Below are 21,361 nucleotides of genomic sequence, written 5' to 3'. Positions count from 1 at the left end.
TGCTGATACCCTTCCAATTACAGCTCCTTGACAATTCCACTGCATTTGCCTTCTGTTTTTCCACAAAAATAAAATCACATGGGCCAAAGCCTGCACCAGGCAATCTGTACGTGGTGGTCCACAAAGGCTTCTGGGGCTGATGGCACATGGGCTGCATGCAAGCAATTCTTACAGAATTCAGTGGCATCTCACTTGGCTTGCAGCAACTTCAGAAACACACCCCATGAAATAGCCATGGGGAGAGCATAGGGTGCAATGGAGCAAAGAGAGGAGATCTGTCTTCTAGTGCAATTCCGCCAAATCCCTAGACAGCATTATCTGAAAAAACTTCCAAGAAGCATTTAACAGTGGCAAAGACTAACTGATTTGTGAGTTGGAGGTGACACCGTAATATTTTACTGTCAATATTAGAAAGATTATCAATGACAAAATAACACTATCTAAGTTATAGTGATCCATTATAGTAAACCATGTGACTTCAGCATCCAGTGTGCAGAATACTACACATCCAAAGTTCAAAGCAGCAAAACAATAGCTATCGGTTCACACATTTATCAAACACTAGGTTAGATGAGAAAAAGACAGCTACGAGCTGCACTACTGCATTTCATGAATCTCTCTTCATTTCCTCAAGTGCATGATAGGCTCAGTGGTATACTGGTTGATACCAAAGGTAAAGCACAAAACACATTACATATGCAGGAGTTCTGAATTTAAAGCAAATACAATGTGGCTGAGGATACTGCTGGAAGACCAAAAAGAACACATATGTGAACCCATGCTTTCAAAATTTGGCACCTATAGTTAGATTCCTCCAGACTTGAACTAAAACTTCACTTAAATGCTACTGCATCTTCATGACCACTTCTTTGGGAATTAGTTGATGTCCAGCCTCTGAAGCATTAATGCAATGTCTATGCTTGTTTAAGTGGCGGGGAAGAGTCCATGTAAGCTGTGGTCTCTGTGACAGGGAACTAGGGCTTAGTGAAGAAAGACTTGCTCTGACATCCATGCCTAAAATGAGGCATTATTTCTCATTCAAAGCCTTCTGAAACTCCCATTACCAACCTACCAAAACTCTCATTTCAGTCTTAGCTTTGCCCAAGCAAAGTCCTTATAATTTCTTTAAGCACTGCCATGAAAACATGGGGCCGGTAGTGTGGGGACCAGCCAGGTGCCCCAGCATGGTGTCACCAAGCATAGATGCCACAACAAAGACATCTCCTTCCCTGTGTGTGAATGAAAAGACAAACAGCTGTGACCTCTACATGACAAACAAAATATCTCCAAATGTCAAAACAAGTCGTGGAAAGGGAGAGGAAGACCGAGAAAAACGCGATCTGCAGACAAGTCTCTTGGTTAAGCTACCATAGTGGAACCATGCCAGAAGCTGAGAAATGGTTGTCTAGTGCCTTGCGTGGATTGACCCATGTTTCCATTTATGATAGGCTGCTGCCTACAATCTGGGCACAGACAGACTTTGTAAGAGGAGAACTAACAAGAAATGCAAGAAAGGCAAAGATTAAAGGATCCCAAAGGATCCCAAGCACAGGGTTCTTAAGGAATCTCAACATCTGGTTTCAGACTGTGCTCGACTTCCCAAAGCTAAGCTTGGCTTAAGTATGAGTATTAAACTACTATCAGGATAACAGGCTGAGGAGAAGTACAAGGAATTTAAAAACTGTGTGTAGGGTGGAAGACAACCAAACAGCATCAATAAGACTAATAGATGTGCAAAGATCTGAAGAGAAAGAACCATAAAACAATGGTATGTCTTCCTTGGAGGACAGGCAAGCAAAAGTTACACCTTTTGGAGCACGTCTCTATTATTACTTCATATCTGTTTTTTTTTTCCCTGACACCTTTAACCATTTTGCTTCTAAATCATCTTCACACAGTTGAAGATGCTTCTGTATTGCTCCAGTTTTTACTGTCTGTGGACTCATGAAGGTTAAAGTCATGCAGCGTAACTGTAGGTCATGATAAAAGTTATATCAGGATGGACTTCATCAGCATTATCTATATTTTTGCTTCTCATATACTTTTTCATGAAGTGAAGAGTACATTATTTGAGAGACATTGTGTAATGAAAATGGAGGCAGGAAATTATTTCAGTGGGCTGGACTTGTCAACAATCTGTCCATAAAAAGGAAAATTTGGTAAATACTCTGGTTTCATTAAAGCTTTTATTGACAAGAATGTGCCTCATTTATTTGGAAATATTCATGGCTGGAACATCCTTCAATTATTGTACTTTGAAGGCAGCCTTTCCATCAGCTTTCTAAAGATATATTTTCTAGAGAGAGCCCCAGATGAAAGGGCTGATTGCCAGTTTGGGGACATTTCTGAACTTACTCCATAAATGCACACATATACAGCATATATAGACCATAAAATTGAATATACATCTTCTATCTGAAGATGTACCAGGATCTCTCAGATATCTGACTTTATTTGCACCTTTTTTTTTACCGTTATTTGCCCTCTAGCCAATAGGAATAAATTACTATTGTTTCTGTTTTATGCAAGGGCCTGTCATCCATCTTTGTTTTTAAATATTCAGCCACAACAACAGCAACAAATTTAACCAAACAACTGCTCTGTAAGTTTTCAAATAAAAATGCAACACAGATGACTGGTTACTCTTGGAAGTGGTTCTTGGTTGTCAGGTAGTGAACAATCTTTAGAGAGGCCTGTAGATTTGGAGAGGTCCCAGCTATCTAGCTATCTTCAGTGCAATTCTGAATAGTGTCAAAACATTACCCATCATTGTAAGGATATGCTAGTTTGATACAATGTTTTTAGGATACTGCTGCAATGCACCTCAGTGAAATGGCCTCTTGGATACTCTCTCTCTGTATTGCTGTGTAAACCAAAAGCATGCCAGAAATTGCAGTGCAGCAGAGCGTATTTCCTTTCCTGGAAAACCCATTATAGGCTGGTTCTTTCACTGCAACGCCCTCCAAGTCTTAACACAAGGTTCACATCCCTAGTGGCATAGAGCCTCTCTTCACTTTTCCTCCCTCCCCTCAAACTCTGACCAGTTCATGGCTACAGTGGGCGGTTACTATTTATCACTGACTCATGAGAAAAACCCAAATTGCCAGACTTCTGCAGAAATGCACAACTGGCTGTAGTACAACATTGCCTCTTCAGCTGTTAGGACTTTGTGTTTGCTGAGTATTAATAGGAGATGAGCTCTGTTCTGCTGGCATTTGGAAGCAATTCCCTCTCTGACTCGTACCAATTACCTATCTATCTGGCAACATTATGTTGCAAGATTGTGACACGCAAAGTTGGAAGGCATAGCCTTTCTCTGGGAAAGGTGCTAGTCCTTTTCAAGGTGAAAAAGTAGATCACTAAAACAAATGCAAACTTTAAATGTCTGTGGCATCTGAAAATGCTGCACAGGTACACATTAAGAAATTATCTGTGTTTTGAAAACTGACAGGGCTTTGTAGATGGTCTAAATTAGGCTATTAGCAAATTCAAAAGCAACACATATTTTGCCCAAATACTCCCAAAGCATAGAAGCATGTTCCAAAAAGAGTAAACAATTTTGCTTTGTCATTGAATTCACAGAAAGCATTTTCTTAACTGGTGAGATTTTAAATATACCTGAAAAAAGAACCCTTAAAGATTCTGACTGGGCAATCCACTGAGAATAGCGTGAAAGTATAGCTTCAACAACAGAGCAGCATCTGAAATTGCAGAATTTCAGTTTTTTAAAAGAAGAGCAATTAAGGAAGAAAATGGTTGAAATTTCTTTCCATATCTTCCTTTGTGCTCTCCACTCCTTGTGCACAATTCCTCTCTAGTGTGATCCTGTAGGTTGGTGGATTTGGCCAGTAATTATCATTATAACTGTGTTTGATAGATTTCATTGTGATAATCTGCTGCCATGAAGAAAATAACTTTCAGAGGCTCTTCCCTTCACTCATTCCTATTCCAGGTCCCTGCCCGTTGCATGCGAGCTACTATTTACAGTGATAAGAGGTCAGCAATCTGTTAAGTACCTAAAGAGTGGGTTTATGTATAATGACTAGAGGTTACATAATTAGAGCATCATATTTCATTTGCTTGTTAATTTTCCAAAAATACAGGAAAGAAAGGATAAATGACTGTGGAAGGTTATGCATTTGAACAAAATGCTCCTAAAAATATTATATATGCCTCCACAGTCAAAATATAGAAATGAGTAATAATCCTCTATTTACTTGACCTCATTTCTAATGCTTCTTTTTTCATATTAATAAGAGTTACACTGTTGCAAATCAGCTAGTCTTTGATATCTCTGATTTTTCAAGTTGCCCCACAAAGCTCTTTTATAAAAAAAAGGCTCAAAGATTTATTTTTAAGCTGTCAGATGGCTGGCTGGTCACAGCATAAGGGTAATTTCCTTAAATGTGGTACAGAAACAAGCTGTGGGGAGTCCTACAATCTAAGTGACAACAGAAAAGCTTTGGCTTCTGAGGTTGGCCAGGATGATTCCCATGGTCTCTCTATAATAAGCCTCATGTAACAACACCACCAAAAATATTTAACCTTTAATATTTCAAGGCCAGGGTACAAACCAATCTGCATGGGGCGCCTAAAGTTCTTGAAAACTTTAAATTCTCTATGTAAGGCTGATTCTTTATTTGGTCATACAGTGATCTTCCCTTTATCATAGCTCCAGGACAAACACTACAATTTATACCACAATATTTCTGAAGCAATGTGCAGTTGATAGTCAATATTGACTCATGTGGTAAAAAGATACTAAAATATGATTAGTTACAGGAAAAGCAAAAGCAGAAATTAAGAGCTGCCTTTGTAAGTGAGCTACTCTGGTTTGAGAATTAATGTTATAATCGGGAAGACTCTAATCAATAGTAAGTTAAGGGAATTTTAACAATGTATGGGAAAACAATATGGATACCTTGAAAATAAATTACCACACCTTAGCTACATTTCTTAGCTGAGTTTTATTTTGATAACCAGTATCTCTCTGATCCCTGCAAATGTTACGCTATGCAATATAAAAGGGAGATATGATCTCTGTCTAAAAAAAAAAAAGTCTGAAGGAAGATGTTTTACACCATTCGCTTTGGATAGAAAATGCATAAGGTTTTCAGACACTGCAGTTTTTAACATAACATTTAATCATCTGCAAAGCTGTGTGCTTTCATATGTAAGTCTCAGCAATGGGCAGGAATCCTCAAATATGCCTTCAGATATATAAAACAGCATACATCAACATTCTTCACTGCTTTAACTTCCCACTTGAGTAGTCAAGTAGCTCTCAGAGTATCTGTATGTGCTGTTATTTACTACTGCCTACTTCATTTTCTCCTATTTTAAATCTGGACAGGGCAATGATTTGTCCTTGATGAGTACAACTGGTACAAAATCTCAGGGCTGACGTTCACAACCTCTTGGTAGCAATTTAACAAATTACCAAGAGGCAGCAACTCATCAAGCATGGGCTGCCCAACTATGGTGTAGTACAACTTAGTTCCAAGCATCAATGAAGGATAGTTATGCTGATTTGCATTTTCTTACAGTAGGGCAAGTGAAGAATATACATGCAATCAATTAAAACAGCTACTGTGTCTCAGCTAATGGGGGCAACCCATTAAGCTGACATAATTCATTCTGCATTTGAGCCTTTAATGAAAAGTGGCCCACCTAAAGAGGCTTTCTCCTAAGCATTTCTCATGTTGCCTCTTTGTTTTGTATTGCGGATTAGCCAAGGAAGCTACCAGCAGTCTTGTCACACTTCTGCCCTTCCTCAATAATCCAAGGTAATGAAGTCTCTTCAAATACCTGTCTGGGTATTTTTTACCTTCTTCCCACAGTTCTTTAACAGCTAAAAAAAAACTATGATCAGTGTCATGAATTTGTAACCATAGCTCAAAGCCTCTGCAAAGTAGAACCTGCTTTAAATGTTAGATCCTATAATGAATTTCTGCCCCAAAAGCAGGATAACTGAAAAAATCCCATGTTCTTATAAGTTAAACAGTTTCCCATCCACGTATTTTTCAAAACACAGAATATAAATATTCTGTATGTCCTGTAGACATTTCAGCAGATCCCTAAATTCTTTAGAACAACATTCTCAGTTTAACACTAGGAATTACAGACCAGCAGCAATACTTCATACTGCAAAGAGAGAACCTGCTTCTAAGACTGAGCAGCTGTAAAATATTTGCATGCAACCCCCTTGCTGATACCAGATATTTAAGATCAAAGTCATAGACTGGACAAGCACAACTCATGCCCTTTACAAACCCTTTAAAATATAGATTATATCAAAGATTCCTTTGACTGCCCTCAAATATAGACAGTCTTACACAGATATACCTTGTCAAGCAATTTATAAATGCTTTAACCAAACTTCTGAATTTTGTCCAGGAGGCTAAGGCAGACCATTGGAAATGTGCAGTTCAATTGTAAAACTGAAATTGCTTCATGCTACTCTTCTTCATACTTAACTCCTCCTTAAGGAGGTATGTGGCTCTTTCACCACAGATGTTTTGCTATAGATTTCAGTCCAGTATTTTGAGTACCCTACTTCTATCCAAAGATGATAATAAATTACATTTACAGTAACACATGGTAAATCTCATGGAAAAGAGGAAGGATTTGAATGCTCAGGGAGATGTGACAGTCAGGGCTGGAAATATTAACTTGCTGTATAAGAAACCTAGTACTTTGCAGAAGCAAATCTAGTGTTTCTGTATTTTCACTGCTAAGAGGATGGAAAAGATTTATACTGCATTGTATCAAATAGCCTGGATAAAACATTAATATAATGAGGAACAATTAATTTGAAATCAATGTACCTAGATGCAACTACATATAGTTACACTTTTATTAGTGTAGATGATAATCAGAACTTGACCCTTTCAACTTCTAAATTCACCTGAGTCTGTTAGAAGCCAGATGCACCATGAAGTTTTCCAGTTAAAAGCTAACGTGATTCTTCCTGGAATGATATTATGCCCCTGACTTCCTGTTTTCCTTAAAACCATATTAAAGTTAATGCAGCTCATTACTAATGGTATAGTCCAAATAACAGCAAATTGAGTAAAACACATATTCATCACTGTATTAAAAAAAAAAAAAAGCAATTAAGTCAATGCCCACAAAATTTGTTTGCAGAAACTGTAGGTTACTATTCCACCAACTGCTTCCGTTTCTATCAACACATTCAGCGATTTTGATAACATTTTTGGCCTTTCCTAATGGACATTTTGGGCATAACAACATCACAAAAACAACAGTACTAGCTGAATTTTCACTCTGGAGTGATTGAATTAAATTGTAGCAGAATTGGAAAAATACTTACGCTCCACAAAGTAAGAGCTGGCATCAATCTTCCAAATAATTTGACCACGGTGAGAGCCATTGACACCACGGTTCTTGTAGTCCAAAAAGTTTTCTGACAAGACCTCATCTATAAACAGAGAAGATTGGTCTCAGTAGGTGCCTGCTATGACAACATGCACATAATAGTCAGGATAAAATCACACCGTTGGCTTGACAGAACATTCTAGATCTACTAGAGAGCTTGGCATGACATATTGAGAAAACAGATTTATCATTCATTTATGTTATTTAAAAGTTCAGTCAAAGTGGCTGAAGCAGCAACCCAGGATGGGCTGGGCCATGGGGTCATTGCTCCAGCTTCAGTGGGATGAAATGGATTTCACATCTGTGCTCTGACAAAGCAAAAGCCACAACCTCTACCTGCAGAGAGAAGCCAACAACCTCCTGGGCTCTTCCTTTTAGCGATAACAACAGTTTTAATTTTAACAGAGATTTGTACAAATGTGCTTTAACAACTCAGCCTTGCTTGCTACAGAAGAAGTCCTTGGTGGGTGCTGAGACTCACTTCTGAAGACAATTATGTTAATTATTAGCTTCATTAAAAGTTAGAAAAAATATGAACCACTCAATCTGACATTAAAATAATTCAGTTGTAAACACTGTGAAGAATTTGCTTTGTTTCAAGAGGAAAACAAAGATAATGCCATACAACAAGGGACACTGTGCCTCAGGACACAGGGATGGTGTGACCAGCTGCAGAATAGAAGAGGCAGCCCAACAGACGAAGTTGAGAAACCCAAAGACTATCACAATAGTTTAATAAAGGAGACTAAACTGAAGGAAACTACACTTTCACTGAAAGAAGAAAGCAGCAAACAGATGTCAATATTGTCCCATTGGCACTACATAGTCATGCTCTCAAAGGAGGAAGGTGAGTGAGTACCAACACTGAACACTTTGGTGTTACTCTCTTGAGGGATTGCAAGAGAATTCCTTCTAATGAGATCATTAGCAACTGCAATGAATAATTATAAATAGCAATGCTATCTACAATAAATTTTCCCTTTGCTGACTGGCTAATTGTCAGGAGTTATTTCGCCAGCTGTGTTTCATGCTCTGTTTTGAAGTGCATCTCTGCTGTAATCCTTCAACAGCAAAACCCTCTGGTATGATTCTCGCTTTGTACTTTATAGTTGTTTGTGTCTTCTTTTAAATTCCAAATTATATATATCTAAAAAAAGCAGGTAAGCATACAACTGTTACTCTCAGAGCACTGGTTTACTTATGAATACCTTTATTCATAAGTAAAGGACCATCCTGGATACAGATCATCAAGGATCATGGACATCATTCTGTAAATAGGAACATGATATACTTGTGAGAGGACGTAAGCCTGTCCCTTTTGCTTTGGCAGGGAAAACACTTTATACTTTAGGGTGAGCATATACTGAAACCTTGCACTGAGCTGGAGCCTGGGAACCCTGCCTGGCTCCCATCCTGATGGGGCAGAGAGAGTATCCCTCGGTTCCGGCATGCTGGTCACTGGCTTCATCACTTGTGATGTTTATTTCTCATATTTAGTCTCTGTCAGCTGCTGGAGATGCTCCAACACCTGCCATGTTGTGATGATGCATGGGTAATTACTGTCCCTTAAAATCTACTATTTATAAAATACCATGCTTGCTTAATGAGGCATAGCTGAGCTGGACTCAATGGTCTTGCTTAAGAAACTGCAGGCATTTTAGACTAGAGTTTAGTGGCACAGGAGATCCCAGAATCAGCTTTAAACTACTGTGTTCATAGGCAGTATCTGTGGGGACCAGCTGGTATTTCCACTGTTGCTGCTTCCCACAGCTGGCACAAAGGCAGCATGAACTCTGCCACACAAAACCCCTCTAATTTGACAGAGATGTTGACATATGCCCATACCTAAACAAAATCACATCGTTATTGCAAGCTGAGCCAATGGGCATGACTCCAGAAAACCCCTTCCTCTATTTTGTTGAAAAAGTGCAGGAAGCCTGGAAAACCAGGTTGAAAAGAAGGGCCTCTATCCATCTGCATGTCCAAGGCAGAAAACCACAAGAAGGGAAGGACAAGCAAGCCAGTTTATGGTTACAGCTGACAGGTGAGACCATAGGAAACCTGGAACAAGCTGCTCCCACTGAGTAACTCCTGCACACTGCCTCCTGCCATGGAGGCAAGAGACAGGGGCATGTGGGAAGCATCCAGAGAAAAGCAGGTCCCCAGGGAAGGGATACATACATGAAGCTAGTCATTTGCACACAGTTTATGGACAGTGGCCACTGATGGAATACAGGCTCAGACAGCAGAAAGAATAATTTAATATGAACTTATGGAGCTCTGCAATATGCAGAGCACCTGAATAGGAGCCGTGAAGCTCTTAAGTATAAAACAAATTTGTATACCAAACATATTTACAAATGTCATGATTTAGAAATCCAATATGTAGGTTGTTCTCACAGTCAGTTTTAACCCTGTCTCTTTTGAAAGAGGTAAGTTCCTACTTCCAAAGAAATAAAAAATATTTTTCGTCTAGTAGAAATTTACGTTAATTGGGATTTTTAAGCCAGAAAAATTTTATCCCTAGAAGGTCCAAAAGGAAAGTTTTGCTCTTCCAGTTTTTGAAGGTATGTGTTTTTGGAAGGTGAAAGATAAGAAAGAAATATCCTCTGGCAAGTTCAAAATAGCAGTAATTGAAACTCGTCAGGAGGCTGGAATGTATGAATATGCCTGGTCAACATGTTTTAATTGGCAAGTAACACTATTCCAGGCATGCTATTCCCTGAACACACACATTACATATGTAGCACATTGACAAAGACAATTTTGCATGTGAAATACAATGCTGCTTAGGGCATATGTACATGTATTTATCAACATTCATGCCATAGGTAAGCATATAGATGGTATGTTATGCTAAGGTGAAAGAGTATGTGCAAAGGAAAATTAATTTTATTTCCTGTTTCTATTGAGAATCCCCAAAACAAAAGAACTGACCTTTCAAACATGTTGGATCTTAATTCCCAAAGGTAAATGGTGAAATACTTTGTTTCACCTCCACACAAAATAAAGAGCAAAGTTAATGCTGTTCCCTTTCATGTATTTCAGACAGCAGCTAATGCCGTTTGACATTTTTCCAATGAAGCATTGTTATGCATCTCCCTCCCTTTATTTTTGAAATGTGATTAACCTTTAAAGTAGCTATCTGCTTCTTCTGCATAGCTTGGGTTTGGCCCTGCTTGTCCAAAAATAAGACACTTTGCAATTGCTCTTAGGTCTGTGGCTTCATTTCCCTGGGCAGTAGACAGCTTACTAATTAAGGATGAAAATGGGGAAGTATTTGGGATGTGCTGCACTTTGAACATCATTAGTTGCTCCTGGAGCTGGAGCTGGGGATGGTGAGGGTGTCTAAGATGGGGAGCCTGCAGACATTGCTTTCTGCCCCCCCAGCCCCTGGGCATGCAGAAGTGCCAGCTACCTCTTGCTTGAGAGGGGAGGTGGCTGCAGACCTACAAGACTGTTGGGACAGGAGCAGCAACTCCCACAGACCTCCCATGGACCCTAGAGGAAACGAGGAAGGTGATGCATGACCAGGAGTCAGGCCGCCCAGATCCAAATAGCAGCCAGAGGGACCAAGGCACACTAGCAGCAAATGACAGCAAGTGCTTTGGGAACTAGCAGCAATCTGATGGATTGCTTCTCCTCACTAAACCAGACACTGCCAAATACAGCCTTTTACTGCTAAAAATATTCTGTGCTGTCACTTCCATGCTGAACATCCCAATATACTTCACAAGCACTAGAGAGAGATAGAGAACCATGGCCACCAAAGAAACTTATCTTTCAGATGAAAGACAGAATCCAATTGACAAAAAGCATGCTGTTCTTCAGAGGAATTAGGGAAAATGTTGATAAAGGCCACCCCTCAAAAAGATCTGTAAATAATATAATGGAGACTTCAAATGCTGTCAGCAGCTACACTAAACAGACAGGACTTTGGTACTTGAAAGTTTGTCTGAAATTCCCACAGAGAAGCAATCAGACAGTCAATACATCTTCCCCAGAAAGACTGATGGAGTCTAAATTACAAATATCTGAGTGACTCTTTTCGTCTGTTTGGTTTTACTTAGGAGGCAGAATTTAAAAACAAACTCCCCTTTCTCATACTGAGAATTCTGTATTTTGCTGATATATATGACTAGCCTACCTTTTCACATTCTCAAAGACTAACAACTATGAAATTTAGAATAACGTGTGCTACTTTCAAAGAAACAAATAATTAACATGAGACAGGAATACAATGTCAGATAGGTTCCTGAACTTGATACAGTATTCCAGTCTCTTATGAATCACTAATTTGATTTAACACTACTTACTAGAACACTTGCTTCCTGTAAATGTAATGCAATTATGGCACAAAAATAAAAGCTACACTTCATGTCTTCGTCTCTTTTGAGAAGGAAATGCTGCACTTCTGAAATTACATAAGGATTTCTAGTCTTCAGCTAAATAAATCTGCATTATTTTGAAATTTAAAAGTGGTTTTGGTCAATATGTATGTCTGTATTATGATATACAACAATAGCTAGAAAAATTATTTTTAATATAATTTTCTGTACAAAGAGGCTGAGCTCTGGTTGATCTGTTTTGCAACTAGCATGGAAAGCTGCAGGAAAGAGATTTCATAAATCACAGAATCACAGAATCAATTAGGTAGGAAAAGACCTCTGAAATCATTGAATCCAACCTATGCCCTAACACCACCTTGACAACTATTCCATGGCACTGAATGCTATGTCCAGTCTTTCCTTAAACACCTCCAGGGACAGTGACTCCACCAGTTCCCTGGGGAGCCCATTCCAATATCTAATTACCCTTTCTGTGAGGAAATTCCTTCTAATGTCCAACCTAAACCTTTCCTGGAGCAGCTTGAGACTGTGTTCTCTCATCCTATCGCTGGCTGCCTGAGAAGAGGCTGGGCCCCACCTGGCTACAACCTCCTTCCAGGTAGTTAGAGGGAGTGATAATGTCTTTCTTAAGCCTCCTCCATGCTAAACATCCCCAGCTCCCTCAGATGCTCTTCAGAGGACATGCACTCCAGACCCTTCATAAAGTATCAATAAAATAAATTGTCTTGCAAAATAATAATAGAAGGGGTATGCCATAAATAAGCTTCATATTTCTGATATTTATTCTCTTACCACCCAGTCTATCACATGAAGAACAACACAAAATGATGACAAAGGCCTCTGCAATTCAGAAGTGGAGCTTGTTGTGATTTGTATCAGGTCATGAAAGTGTTTTCTTTTGCAATCCTTTAGCAATGCAAAACCCAGCCCTTTGGTAAGTGCTCTTCCAAAGATCTGTGCAATACAAGTCATCATTCTGCAGAAGAGAAACTATTAATGAGAAACATGTACCAAAGATGCAGATCCCCATTTCTTGTTTACAAAGATGCTACATTAAAAAAATCACAAATAATAGTTAGGAACATTTCCATTGACTTCAGCTGCTATGTATTAAGCTCCAGTGTGGGTTGAAACTTCACTGTTAATTCATTTGCCAATTTCTGCTGCAGGCAATTAATATACTGCAATTTACAGTTAGCATCCCTCCTTCTATAACTTCCTAGGGAGAAGAGTTCTGGAAAACAAGGGCCTAATCCTTCACTGGTGCTACAAGCTCAATTCTTGATCTGAGAGTTTTGCATATGCTTTTTCCAAGCATATGAATGGTTCCATTTTAATCCCACAAAAATTAGCCCCTTGCCCAGCTAGAGGAAAAAAAATTGGGAGGGAGAAATATGAACAATGAGTGGAGAAGAGGCGTATGTCATGAGAAGGATGAAAAGAAAGTAGAAAGGGAGATAAACTGTAATAAAATGGGGAGTGAGTTGGCAAAGTTAGAACAATTCTTGGTCACTGAGGACAGAAGGTGGTGGCCATAAGTAAAACTGCTCCAGGCACATTAGAAATGCAGGCATGGTGGATTTCAAGCCTGAAGCAGAAAGAATTACACATTAAAACCAAATGACCTGTCAGCCACTCCTAAAACCAAGGAGTCTCAACTTTCAGTGAAATACTTTTATCTTTGAACATCTAGCTTATATCAGAGCCGCTTATCACCCTTTACCACTCCAGTACTCTCCAAATTACTGCTGGGAGATAACATTCTCATTTTTCATGACACCAACAACAATCAAAAAAGCAAATGACTAGCCATTACAGAGACCCTATTACATCTTGGCAATGATATGCCTGTAGGTTTTCAGAACGCCATGGGTGAACTGTGGATCCGGTTCTTCCTCACTTGCACTTGAGTTAACCACACTGAGAGTTTGAGCTCTGTCACTCAATGAACTTCCCTCTCCTTTCCAGCAACAGTGGAACCTCTGGCTAAAAGCAGAGCTGATGGAAATAGACTCTATTCTTCCATGGTGTCCTTGCAGTGTTAGGGAGCTGTGCTCCAGAACAACCCACCACTCATGTATTTCTCTCCTGTAACCACAAATCTGCTGAAAAGGTAGAAGGAAGGAGGAAAGCAAGGAGTGGAGCCCCAGCAATAAAAACTTGTGGGGCCTAAACCCCCCCCAGGAGATGTTAGGTTGCAGTGGGATGGGCATCTGTCCAGTAATACTGGTATAATTTGGTTCTGCATACCCTTAGAAGTGTGACAGCACCACACAGCTGTCAGTGCTATTTCAGGTGTGCCCGTGCCAGCTACAGGCTTCTCCTTTAAAGCTCCTGCACTTTTAGATTTATTCTTATCCCTGCAGCAGGTGGACCACATTTGGGTCTCAGTACAGCAACAGCTCTACTTCACCTATGCATTGCACGAACTTATTCACAAGTAATGACATCCAATTTGCACACAGAACTGAAGATGGGAGGGAGGAATCCAAGCAAGGATGATCCCGATTTCTCCAATGCATACTGATGATGTGGTAAGGTACAACATGGAAGAATTTTTTTTTCTTTTTTTTAATATAACAACAAAGTTCTCACAGTCAGTGGAAGCCTCCCCATTGACTACAGTGCAATTTGGAAAATGAGGATTAGGTCACAGCAGTGCAGCCACGAAATCTGCTAGAAAATTTTAAAATAAGAGATGCTGCAGGCCCAAGGCAGTATGAAGACAAGATATAAAGGGACATTGGAAGATCTGAAATGTGAACAAGGATGACATTTTTCTAGGTTAACAATGTTCATTAAATAGGGGGGAAATAATTTGCAGTAAAATGGAAAAATGGAAAATGGATTTACAGAAATGTTGAAAGACAAAACAGCAAACAGTAAATTAGACAGGAGGTTGTGATCTGATAAAGCAGTAGGAAAAAAAATCCAAACACAACTCAGATGTGTACACTGAAGTACCACAGTGCAAAGAACCTCTTGAGAATCTGGATTGATTTTATCTGGAAAATGGTATTCAGTTATAAACTTATTACAAAGTGAAAGATCTCCAGTGAAGAAAAAATGCCTTTAGGACTGGATAGATCAATGGATGAGAAAGATTACAAAAGCTAAATGCATACACAGTCATTACAGTAGTTGTGGAAGGCAGCATGGGAATATCCCAGTGTTATGAACAGTGCAATGTAAGTGTTATAAACACAAAGGAATGGGAAGGATTTAGCTCTAAACCAGAAAAGTAAGAGAAGAAAAACATATGCTGAACCTTAAAAATCCACATGGCTGGCAACCTCTCCAAAACAAATCTTTCTGCTTTAAGCTTTATCCTGCCAAGAATTTTATGTCTGTTCTGTCCACTGTTTGTGCCATGATTAATTCTATCCAGTCAACGGTGTGAACGTTCTGCATGGAATATGCTTCTTTTGCAGGATTGAGGCCAAAATCTGGGATTTGGTGCACCAATATCCCCAGCCAGTTTCTTCCAGAATATTTTAGTAGGTGATCACTACTGACTTCACTCTAAGTCTGGGCTATACAGCAATATGGACCATCCTTGCACAGTACAGAGGCAGTTTTATCCATGCACATAAGGACCTTAGAAGTCACTGAGAAGGCATGAGGATTAAGTGACTCCCTGTCTGCATTATTTCTCTCTCCTGATATTCAGCATGAAGAGTTGCAATGGAAAATTCTTTTTTACCCATTCACCTACAAAGATGTTCATAAGAGCTGTTATTTTACAGAGAAGTAATACATGAAAATTGGAATCCTTTGGCACACAGTAAACACCTCTACCACATATTAAATATATTTAAGGAAAAGAACTGTCAGTCTGCAGGCTTCTTTACTATGAGTTCCCTAAAAGACCATAAAGCACACCACTACTCTAGTAAGCACTCTGCAGAAGCTTTTTGGTGCATTGCTACTATCAATGTTAACACAAATGACAGCTGAACCTTGGAAGCAGTGAAAGGGAAGACATGTCAGAAGCCATATCTGTTGGGAATATTCAGAAACCCTTGCATTTAGGTGTTGACTGTATCTACTTGTAAAGGGGTGAATCAGATGCAAAAGCTAACTGTGTTCATGTCACATTTGGTGGATCTGTAAACAGCATATCCAGGTTTTGTCTGACTGAAGTGGTGCACCAGATAGATACAGAACTGGGAAAGGCAAGAAGTGACTCAGCCTGATAAATCATTCTCACTGGATTGAAGAGCAGCCAGGTGAAGGCAAGCCAGGTTGGGACAAAGAACTGATATTGCTGCACTAATATATCTCCCAGGGGCTGTGATACCTGCTCCTCTGACACTTTTTGTTCCTGAAATAAATTGTGCTGTGCCTAGTGAAAGCTGCTTGGCCACTGGGCACCTCTGTTGATGTTTCACAGAGGGAGCAGAATTGCAGGTGTCCAACAAAGCTTAACTTGCTGAGGTGATCACAGCCAGCCATGGTTGCCACCTCCAGCCTGGCGAGAGACCCAACTACATGATGACCTACTGAGGAGGAGCCCTAAGACCACAGAGAAATTCTCTTCCAAAGGCCATAAAAAGATTGGAAAGACGGGTGACCCCAGAACACAACAAATCCAGGCATCAACAAAATTCACTCTAAGCAGGCACATTGTGAAATATTTTGTTTCACAGACAGCTGCATCTGAAGCAGAGAGGTGGAGCTACCATCCAAACATGAAGAGAGAGCCTAAATCCAGGATTAGACCTGTAACAAAGACACCCACAACTCCCAGCCTTATATGCACATTGCTGTTTCTAACATTTTACATCTCTGCTGGCAACATTGAAACTCTTTCTGCTCATACGTATTGGATGTTTGGTAAAATAGCTGCACAAACAAGTTCTGGTCCAAGTCTGTGGCAGGAATAATGTACATTTTCCCACTTGTTTCAGCGAACAGAACAGCAACACAGGCCATCTAAGCTTAAAATCAACCCAGAGAGTGTTTAAACAAATGTCTAAAGGTCTATTAACTAATAGTTATTAGATTTGTCATATTGTGGTGAATTGCCTTTCTGGGGGAGAAATAACACCACAGGATGAAACAGAGGAGGAAAAAAGTTTTAAAGCTAAACTTCAGCCACTTAAGCAGATGAAGACATTTCTACTTATATAAATTCGAGAGGAACTACTCTGGAAAAAGCCAGCTACAGACAGGAAATTGGACCCTCCAAGATTTGTGTATGAAGACATTTTTTAAAAATACCCTATATAATGTTTTGTTTTCATATAAGAAAATGTTGAAGGAAAGAAAGCCTACTTTATATGAGTAAGCAAAGTATAATGTTAGCCCTGATAAACCCCTAACATCAGCATGCAGAGACACTGGAGCAAATGATTTTTTCAAAAGTCTGCTTTAAACATTTCTCACTAGCTCCTTTACATCAGATATGGAGGTGATGACAGAAGTGAAATCTAGTAGCAGCTAAAATGCCACTACAGTAATTATAAGATAGCTCTTTATCTGCAGGCAGCTGCCAGCAGTCCATATTAATTTATCTAAAGGGACTTCATACTGTAGCAAACAGCAATAGCAAATGAGATAAGAGAGAAAGAGAAAGCCTTGAGATAAATAACTGCAAATATTCCAGCTGCCTCACAGTAGCCATTAAATGAGAGTCCTTACGTTAAAAAATATACCCTTTCTTCATTATTCATAACTTTGTTTTAGTTTCATTTTTTCCCAATAGGCCTTTCTTTACAAATAGCTTTTCTGCAAAGAAAACTTAAATTCCAGAAACTTTTAAATAGCAACAGAGCTTTGTTATGTTCAAATTTCTTAGAGAACTCTTTTTGAGTGTTTACACATATTTTAGATTGTGGGTCTGTTTCTGAAAAATTGCTGAATGTTCATAATACTGTAGTTCTCTTGAGGGAAGACAAATGCACATTTCAGATGAGTTGTTACAGAATGTAGAGGTTCCTCTGCATTGCTCAGAGCTGATAAATAGTATATAAAGAAGTTAGAGCATCTCTAGAGCTCAAGCATAGCAGGAATGAAACGTAATTCCTGTTCCTGAATGCACAGTATGTCTTAAGAAATGCTTGTTTTTCCAATTTACTTTTTTTTGTTATCTTTCCACAGCTAATCTTAAAATGTGCTGAATTAATAACATCTCTATTTTAAGAGAGTCAACATTTACTATTTTCCCTTCAGCTAAGGAGTTTTTCTATGGCCCTTCATGAAACTCATGTTCGTGTGCATGCATGGATGTTTTCAGGAAGCTTCAGGGTGGATACTATTTTTTGCCATGAGACACATGACCACCATTTTTTACACAGCTTTTTGAGAGACTGACTCAGCTTAGTCCATTTGCTGAGACCATGACCAATGTTATGTCTAATAACCAGTACTAAATCCAGCTCTTGCCTGCTTCTGCAAAGACTGGGTTTTTTTTTTTTCCCAGCTGGCCACCCTAAGGAATGCATAAATGGATCGACAGGGGAGAAGAACAGGTATCTTGTGGTAAAAGGAGCTGTGGCTCCTCAAAAGAGGAGCAACCAGACAGAATTTTCCCACAGGGAAGATTCCCTCAACTCCTCTTTCAGGCTTTTTTTTTTTGTTGTTGTTGAAGCTATTTATATCACCCCAATTTATCCAGAAATTGGAATACCATTATTCTGAAGTCTGAAGTTTATTGGGTATCATCAAATTTTTAGTGATGGCAGTGGTGGTGAAAACAAAGTTTTATGCATTTCAAAACCAACATTCATACAAAATTATTTGGAGATCTTCCCTAGAATACTACAATGGCAACAATTAAACTCCTACAACATAGAACTGCCTTCTGTTCTGCTTCTGCACAGTCCTTTCCTGGGATACTCCCACAAAACAAATAACAAAAACCAACTCCAATGCTTCCAACACCAAGGCTTAAAGAAAATCCACAACACACTGCCTGATATCCTAAGGATGCATATAATTTCCTTATTTGCATCCTTAGTCATGAGTACTAGAGTACTCATGACTCTCCACAATACTATACAGTGCTACATTCAAACCTTTCAGCTCCAATTTCACCAACCCAAACAATCACAGAAAGGATTGGGTTGTATCCACAGGGTGGACTGAGACAAACACTAGAATGACCAGCAGCATCGCATTAGTTAACAGAGCTGCCAGGCGAGTGATAATAATAGGCTTCAACACTAATCCTCTCCTGAGCAGACTGGGAAAAGCTCATAGTTTCTTTGGTTCTCTTGTTCCAGTCTGGCTGCTAATTCAAAACATAGTTATAGATCAGTTTCCATTGTGAAGGTCATACCCACAACGCCAGGAAAATTCCTTCTCTTAACAGGGGCGCAGGTTCACAAAATCTGTGCAAATGCACACACAAATCTAAGCCATTAGGGATGTCTGGATCTCCCATCCCTATGGACTGGTCACAAGCAGAATTTCAGGTCAGAAGGGTGCTTTGTATGGACCCTTCTAACTGTACCTACCCCACTATGAGACTGTGCTGTCATATAGCCACATGAACTTGATTCTGTCCTGATGAACCTAAACTGAAAGATGCACTACATCAACTCAAGGACATTCAGTCTGCCAGACTGAAACTGTTCTAAGTCAAGCCCCCAAAAAGGCCTTCATCAGATGTTTGCTTCTACGGACCCATTCCTACTGGTTCACCCTACTTTGTAAATGTGGATACAGCTAGAGTGCCAGATACCCTCGTAGATTCTGAGTGTTTTCCTTGTCATACAAACTCTGAAACCCAAGTGATCTTCACAGTCGTCCATGTTTTATAAAGGGAACCAAAACCAAAGCTCATATTATATGAGGTTTTCAGGGGGGGCAGGAGTGGCAAGAGGGGAAGGGAAGAGAAAAAAGGGAATGAGGGATGCTGCTGTCTGTTATTTCCTCAGTTATTTAGAGTGGGAACCTGAGAGAGTGGAGACAAAACACCTTCAAAGACATCAACCTTTAATTTACTGGAGAGTTTGGGGCAATATATCCTGTTTGAAATGGCAAATGAAGCAGAAGTACAATGGTATATTTTTATTTTGCCCAGTTAAATTTCTATGTATTCATGTTGCTTATCAAAAAAAAAAAAAAAAAAAAAAAAAAGTGTGTCTTCATAGCCCTGGATGCAATGCCTGAGCTGTGAAACCTGGCTGAACAAGTTCAGTCAGTATGAAACAGCCCTATGCACTTTCTGTTGACTTCAGACCATGAGAAGGAATACTGTCTCTATCTACTGAGGCAATAGTTCATGAGTTGCCTGCACTACTTCAGAATAGGCATACAGTATTTCATAGTGCCCAGTGCTGGGGGCTGCTGTGTCTTCTCATCTATTCCAGCAAAACACTTCACTTCAAACTTAAAGTAATTTAAGTAAGCAAAAGTAATTTTCTGTTAAGGCCAGCAAACTAGGCTGATTTCAAGGCATCTGTTTTAAAGCCAGTCTCTGTTCCTTTCCTAAAAGATTTAAATTTCAGAAGCCTACTTTTCTTTTCAAAGAAGGACATTTTATGAGATTACTCATGGGAAGAAGTACTGCAGCTTGGGTTATTGTAACCTTCACCCCTTTCCCTCCACGTCCCAAATAGCCACTCTTGTGTAGCCCGTTTTACAGTCTCTTCAATACCCTGAACTTACGTTCCAATGCCTAACACCTAGCCACCATGGCTCTTCTACATGCTCAGACCTAGCACTTTCTCACATATCCCCATGTCACCAACATCTATGTTCCCAATATCATCAGTATGTGAAGACAAGCCATTTGGTTTCATCCACTAAAGCACTTCTGTAACACCATGGCTCCCTATGATGTCCCCCCTGCCTGCTCCTAAAGCTCTTATCACAACATCATATGCTTATCTGGTTTTGGTTCTCTGTCTGGGCAAGATGAAACCATGCTATTAGAACTAAAATATCTGCTTGGTACTAGGCATACCGTCCAAATAGACAAGGAAAGCAATTTACCAACATTTCCCTTTGCGGGGGCACCAATTCTTTATAAAGTCACTGGTTTTCAAGAAACACTCAAGAACTTTACCTTTTTAAGACCCCTAATACACAGAGAAATGCATCTGAAACTGATTTTCAAAATCAGTTTCAAAATCATTTTCAAAATTTAGCAGGGAGCAGAGCTAACAAACTCCAGTCTCAGCAGTAGGACTATTTCTATAGGAACCAAACCAGGTTAAAAAAACCTAATTTTATACTGAAATGAAACAATCAGGTAAAAGTGGATTTAAACCATTTCTTATTACTCTTATGTGGGGCTGGCTTTACTAGATGGAGTTGCCAAAAAAATGCTAATGTACGTGGCTCAATATAGCTTCCAATACACAATAAAAGGAAAAAAAAAGCAAAACTTTCTGGGACAATTTCAGACTGTCTCAATCTAAAATTACTGTTCATATCAAAATATCCTGTGGCTATGGAGAAAAAGCATTCTCACAAGGTTTTTAAATGATTCATATTCTTGACTTGTAAAACCTCTCAACTGTCATAGATAACTCAAGGAATCTCAAGAGGAAATGCTGAAAATATTATACTGTCTTGATACAGGAGGTATTTTCCCAACATCCAAATGTCTTTAAAATGAATTTATCTTGAAATGTCAAGAAACCATCAACAGAAAGCCTTTT

The 21,361-nt window shown here is 39.3% G+C and overlaps 1 protein-coding gene across 7 annotated transcripts in view; it reads right to left on the bottom strand.

Moving 5' to 3' along the window:
- HECW1 (HECT, C2 and WW domain containing E3 ubiquitin protein ligase 1) overlaps positions 1-21,361 on the bottom strand; it is a 243,743-nt gene that overhangs the window by 139,927 nt on the left and 82,455 nt on the right. For all 7 annotated transcript variants that reach the window (XM_068202204.1, XM_068202226.1, XM_068202236.1 and 4 more), the window contains one exon: positions 7,334-7,441. In XM_068202204.1, coding sequence (XP_068058305.1) covers positions 7,334-7,441 — 108 coding nt within the window. The remainder of the gene's footprint in view (positions 1-7,333; positions 7,442-21,361) is intronic.

This window comes from Anomalospiza imberbis, chromosome 1 (assembly GCF_031753505.1).
Source record: "Anomalospiza imberbis isolate Cuckoo-Finch-1a 21T00152 chromosome 1, ASM3175350v1, whole genome shotgun sequence".
Classification (NCBI taxonomy): domain Eukaryota; kingdom Metazoa; phylum Chordata; class Aves; order Passeriformes; family Viduidae; genus Anomalospiza; species Anomalospiza imberbis.
Note: the sequence above shows the minus strand (reverse complement) of the source record. Positions and strands in the feature narration are given on the sequence as shown.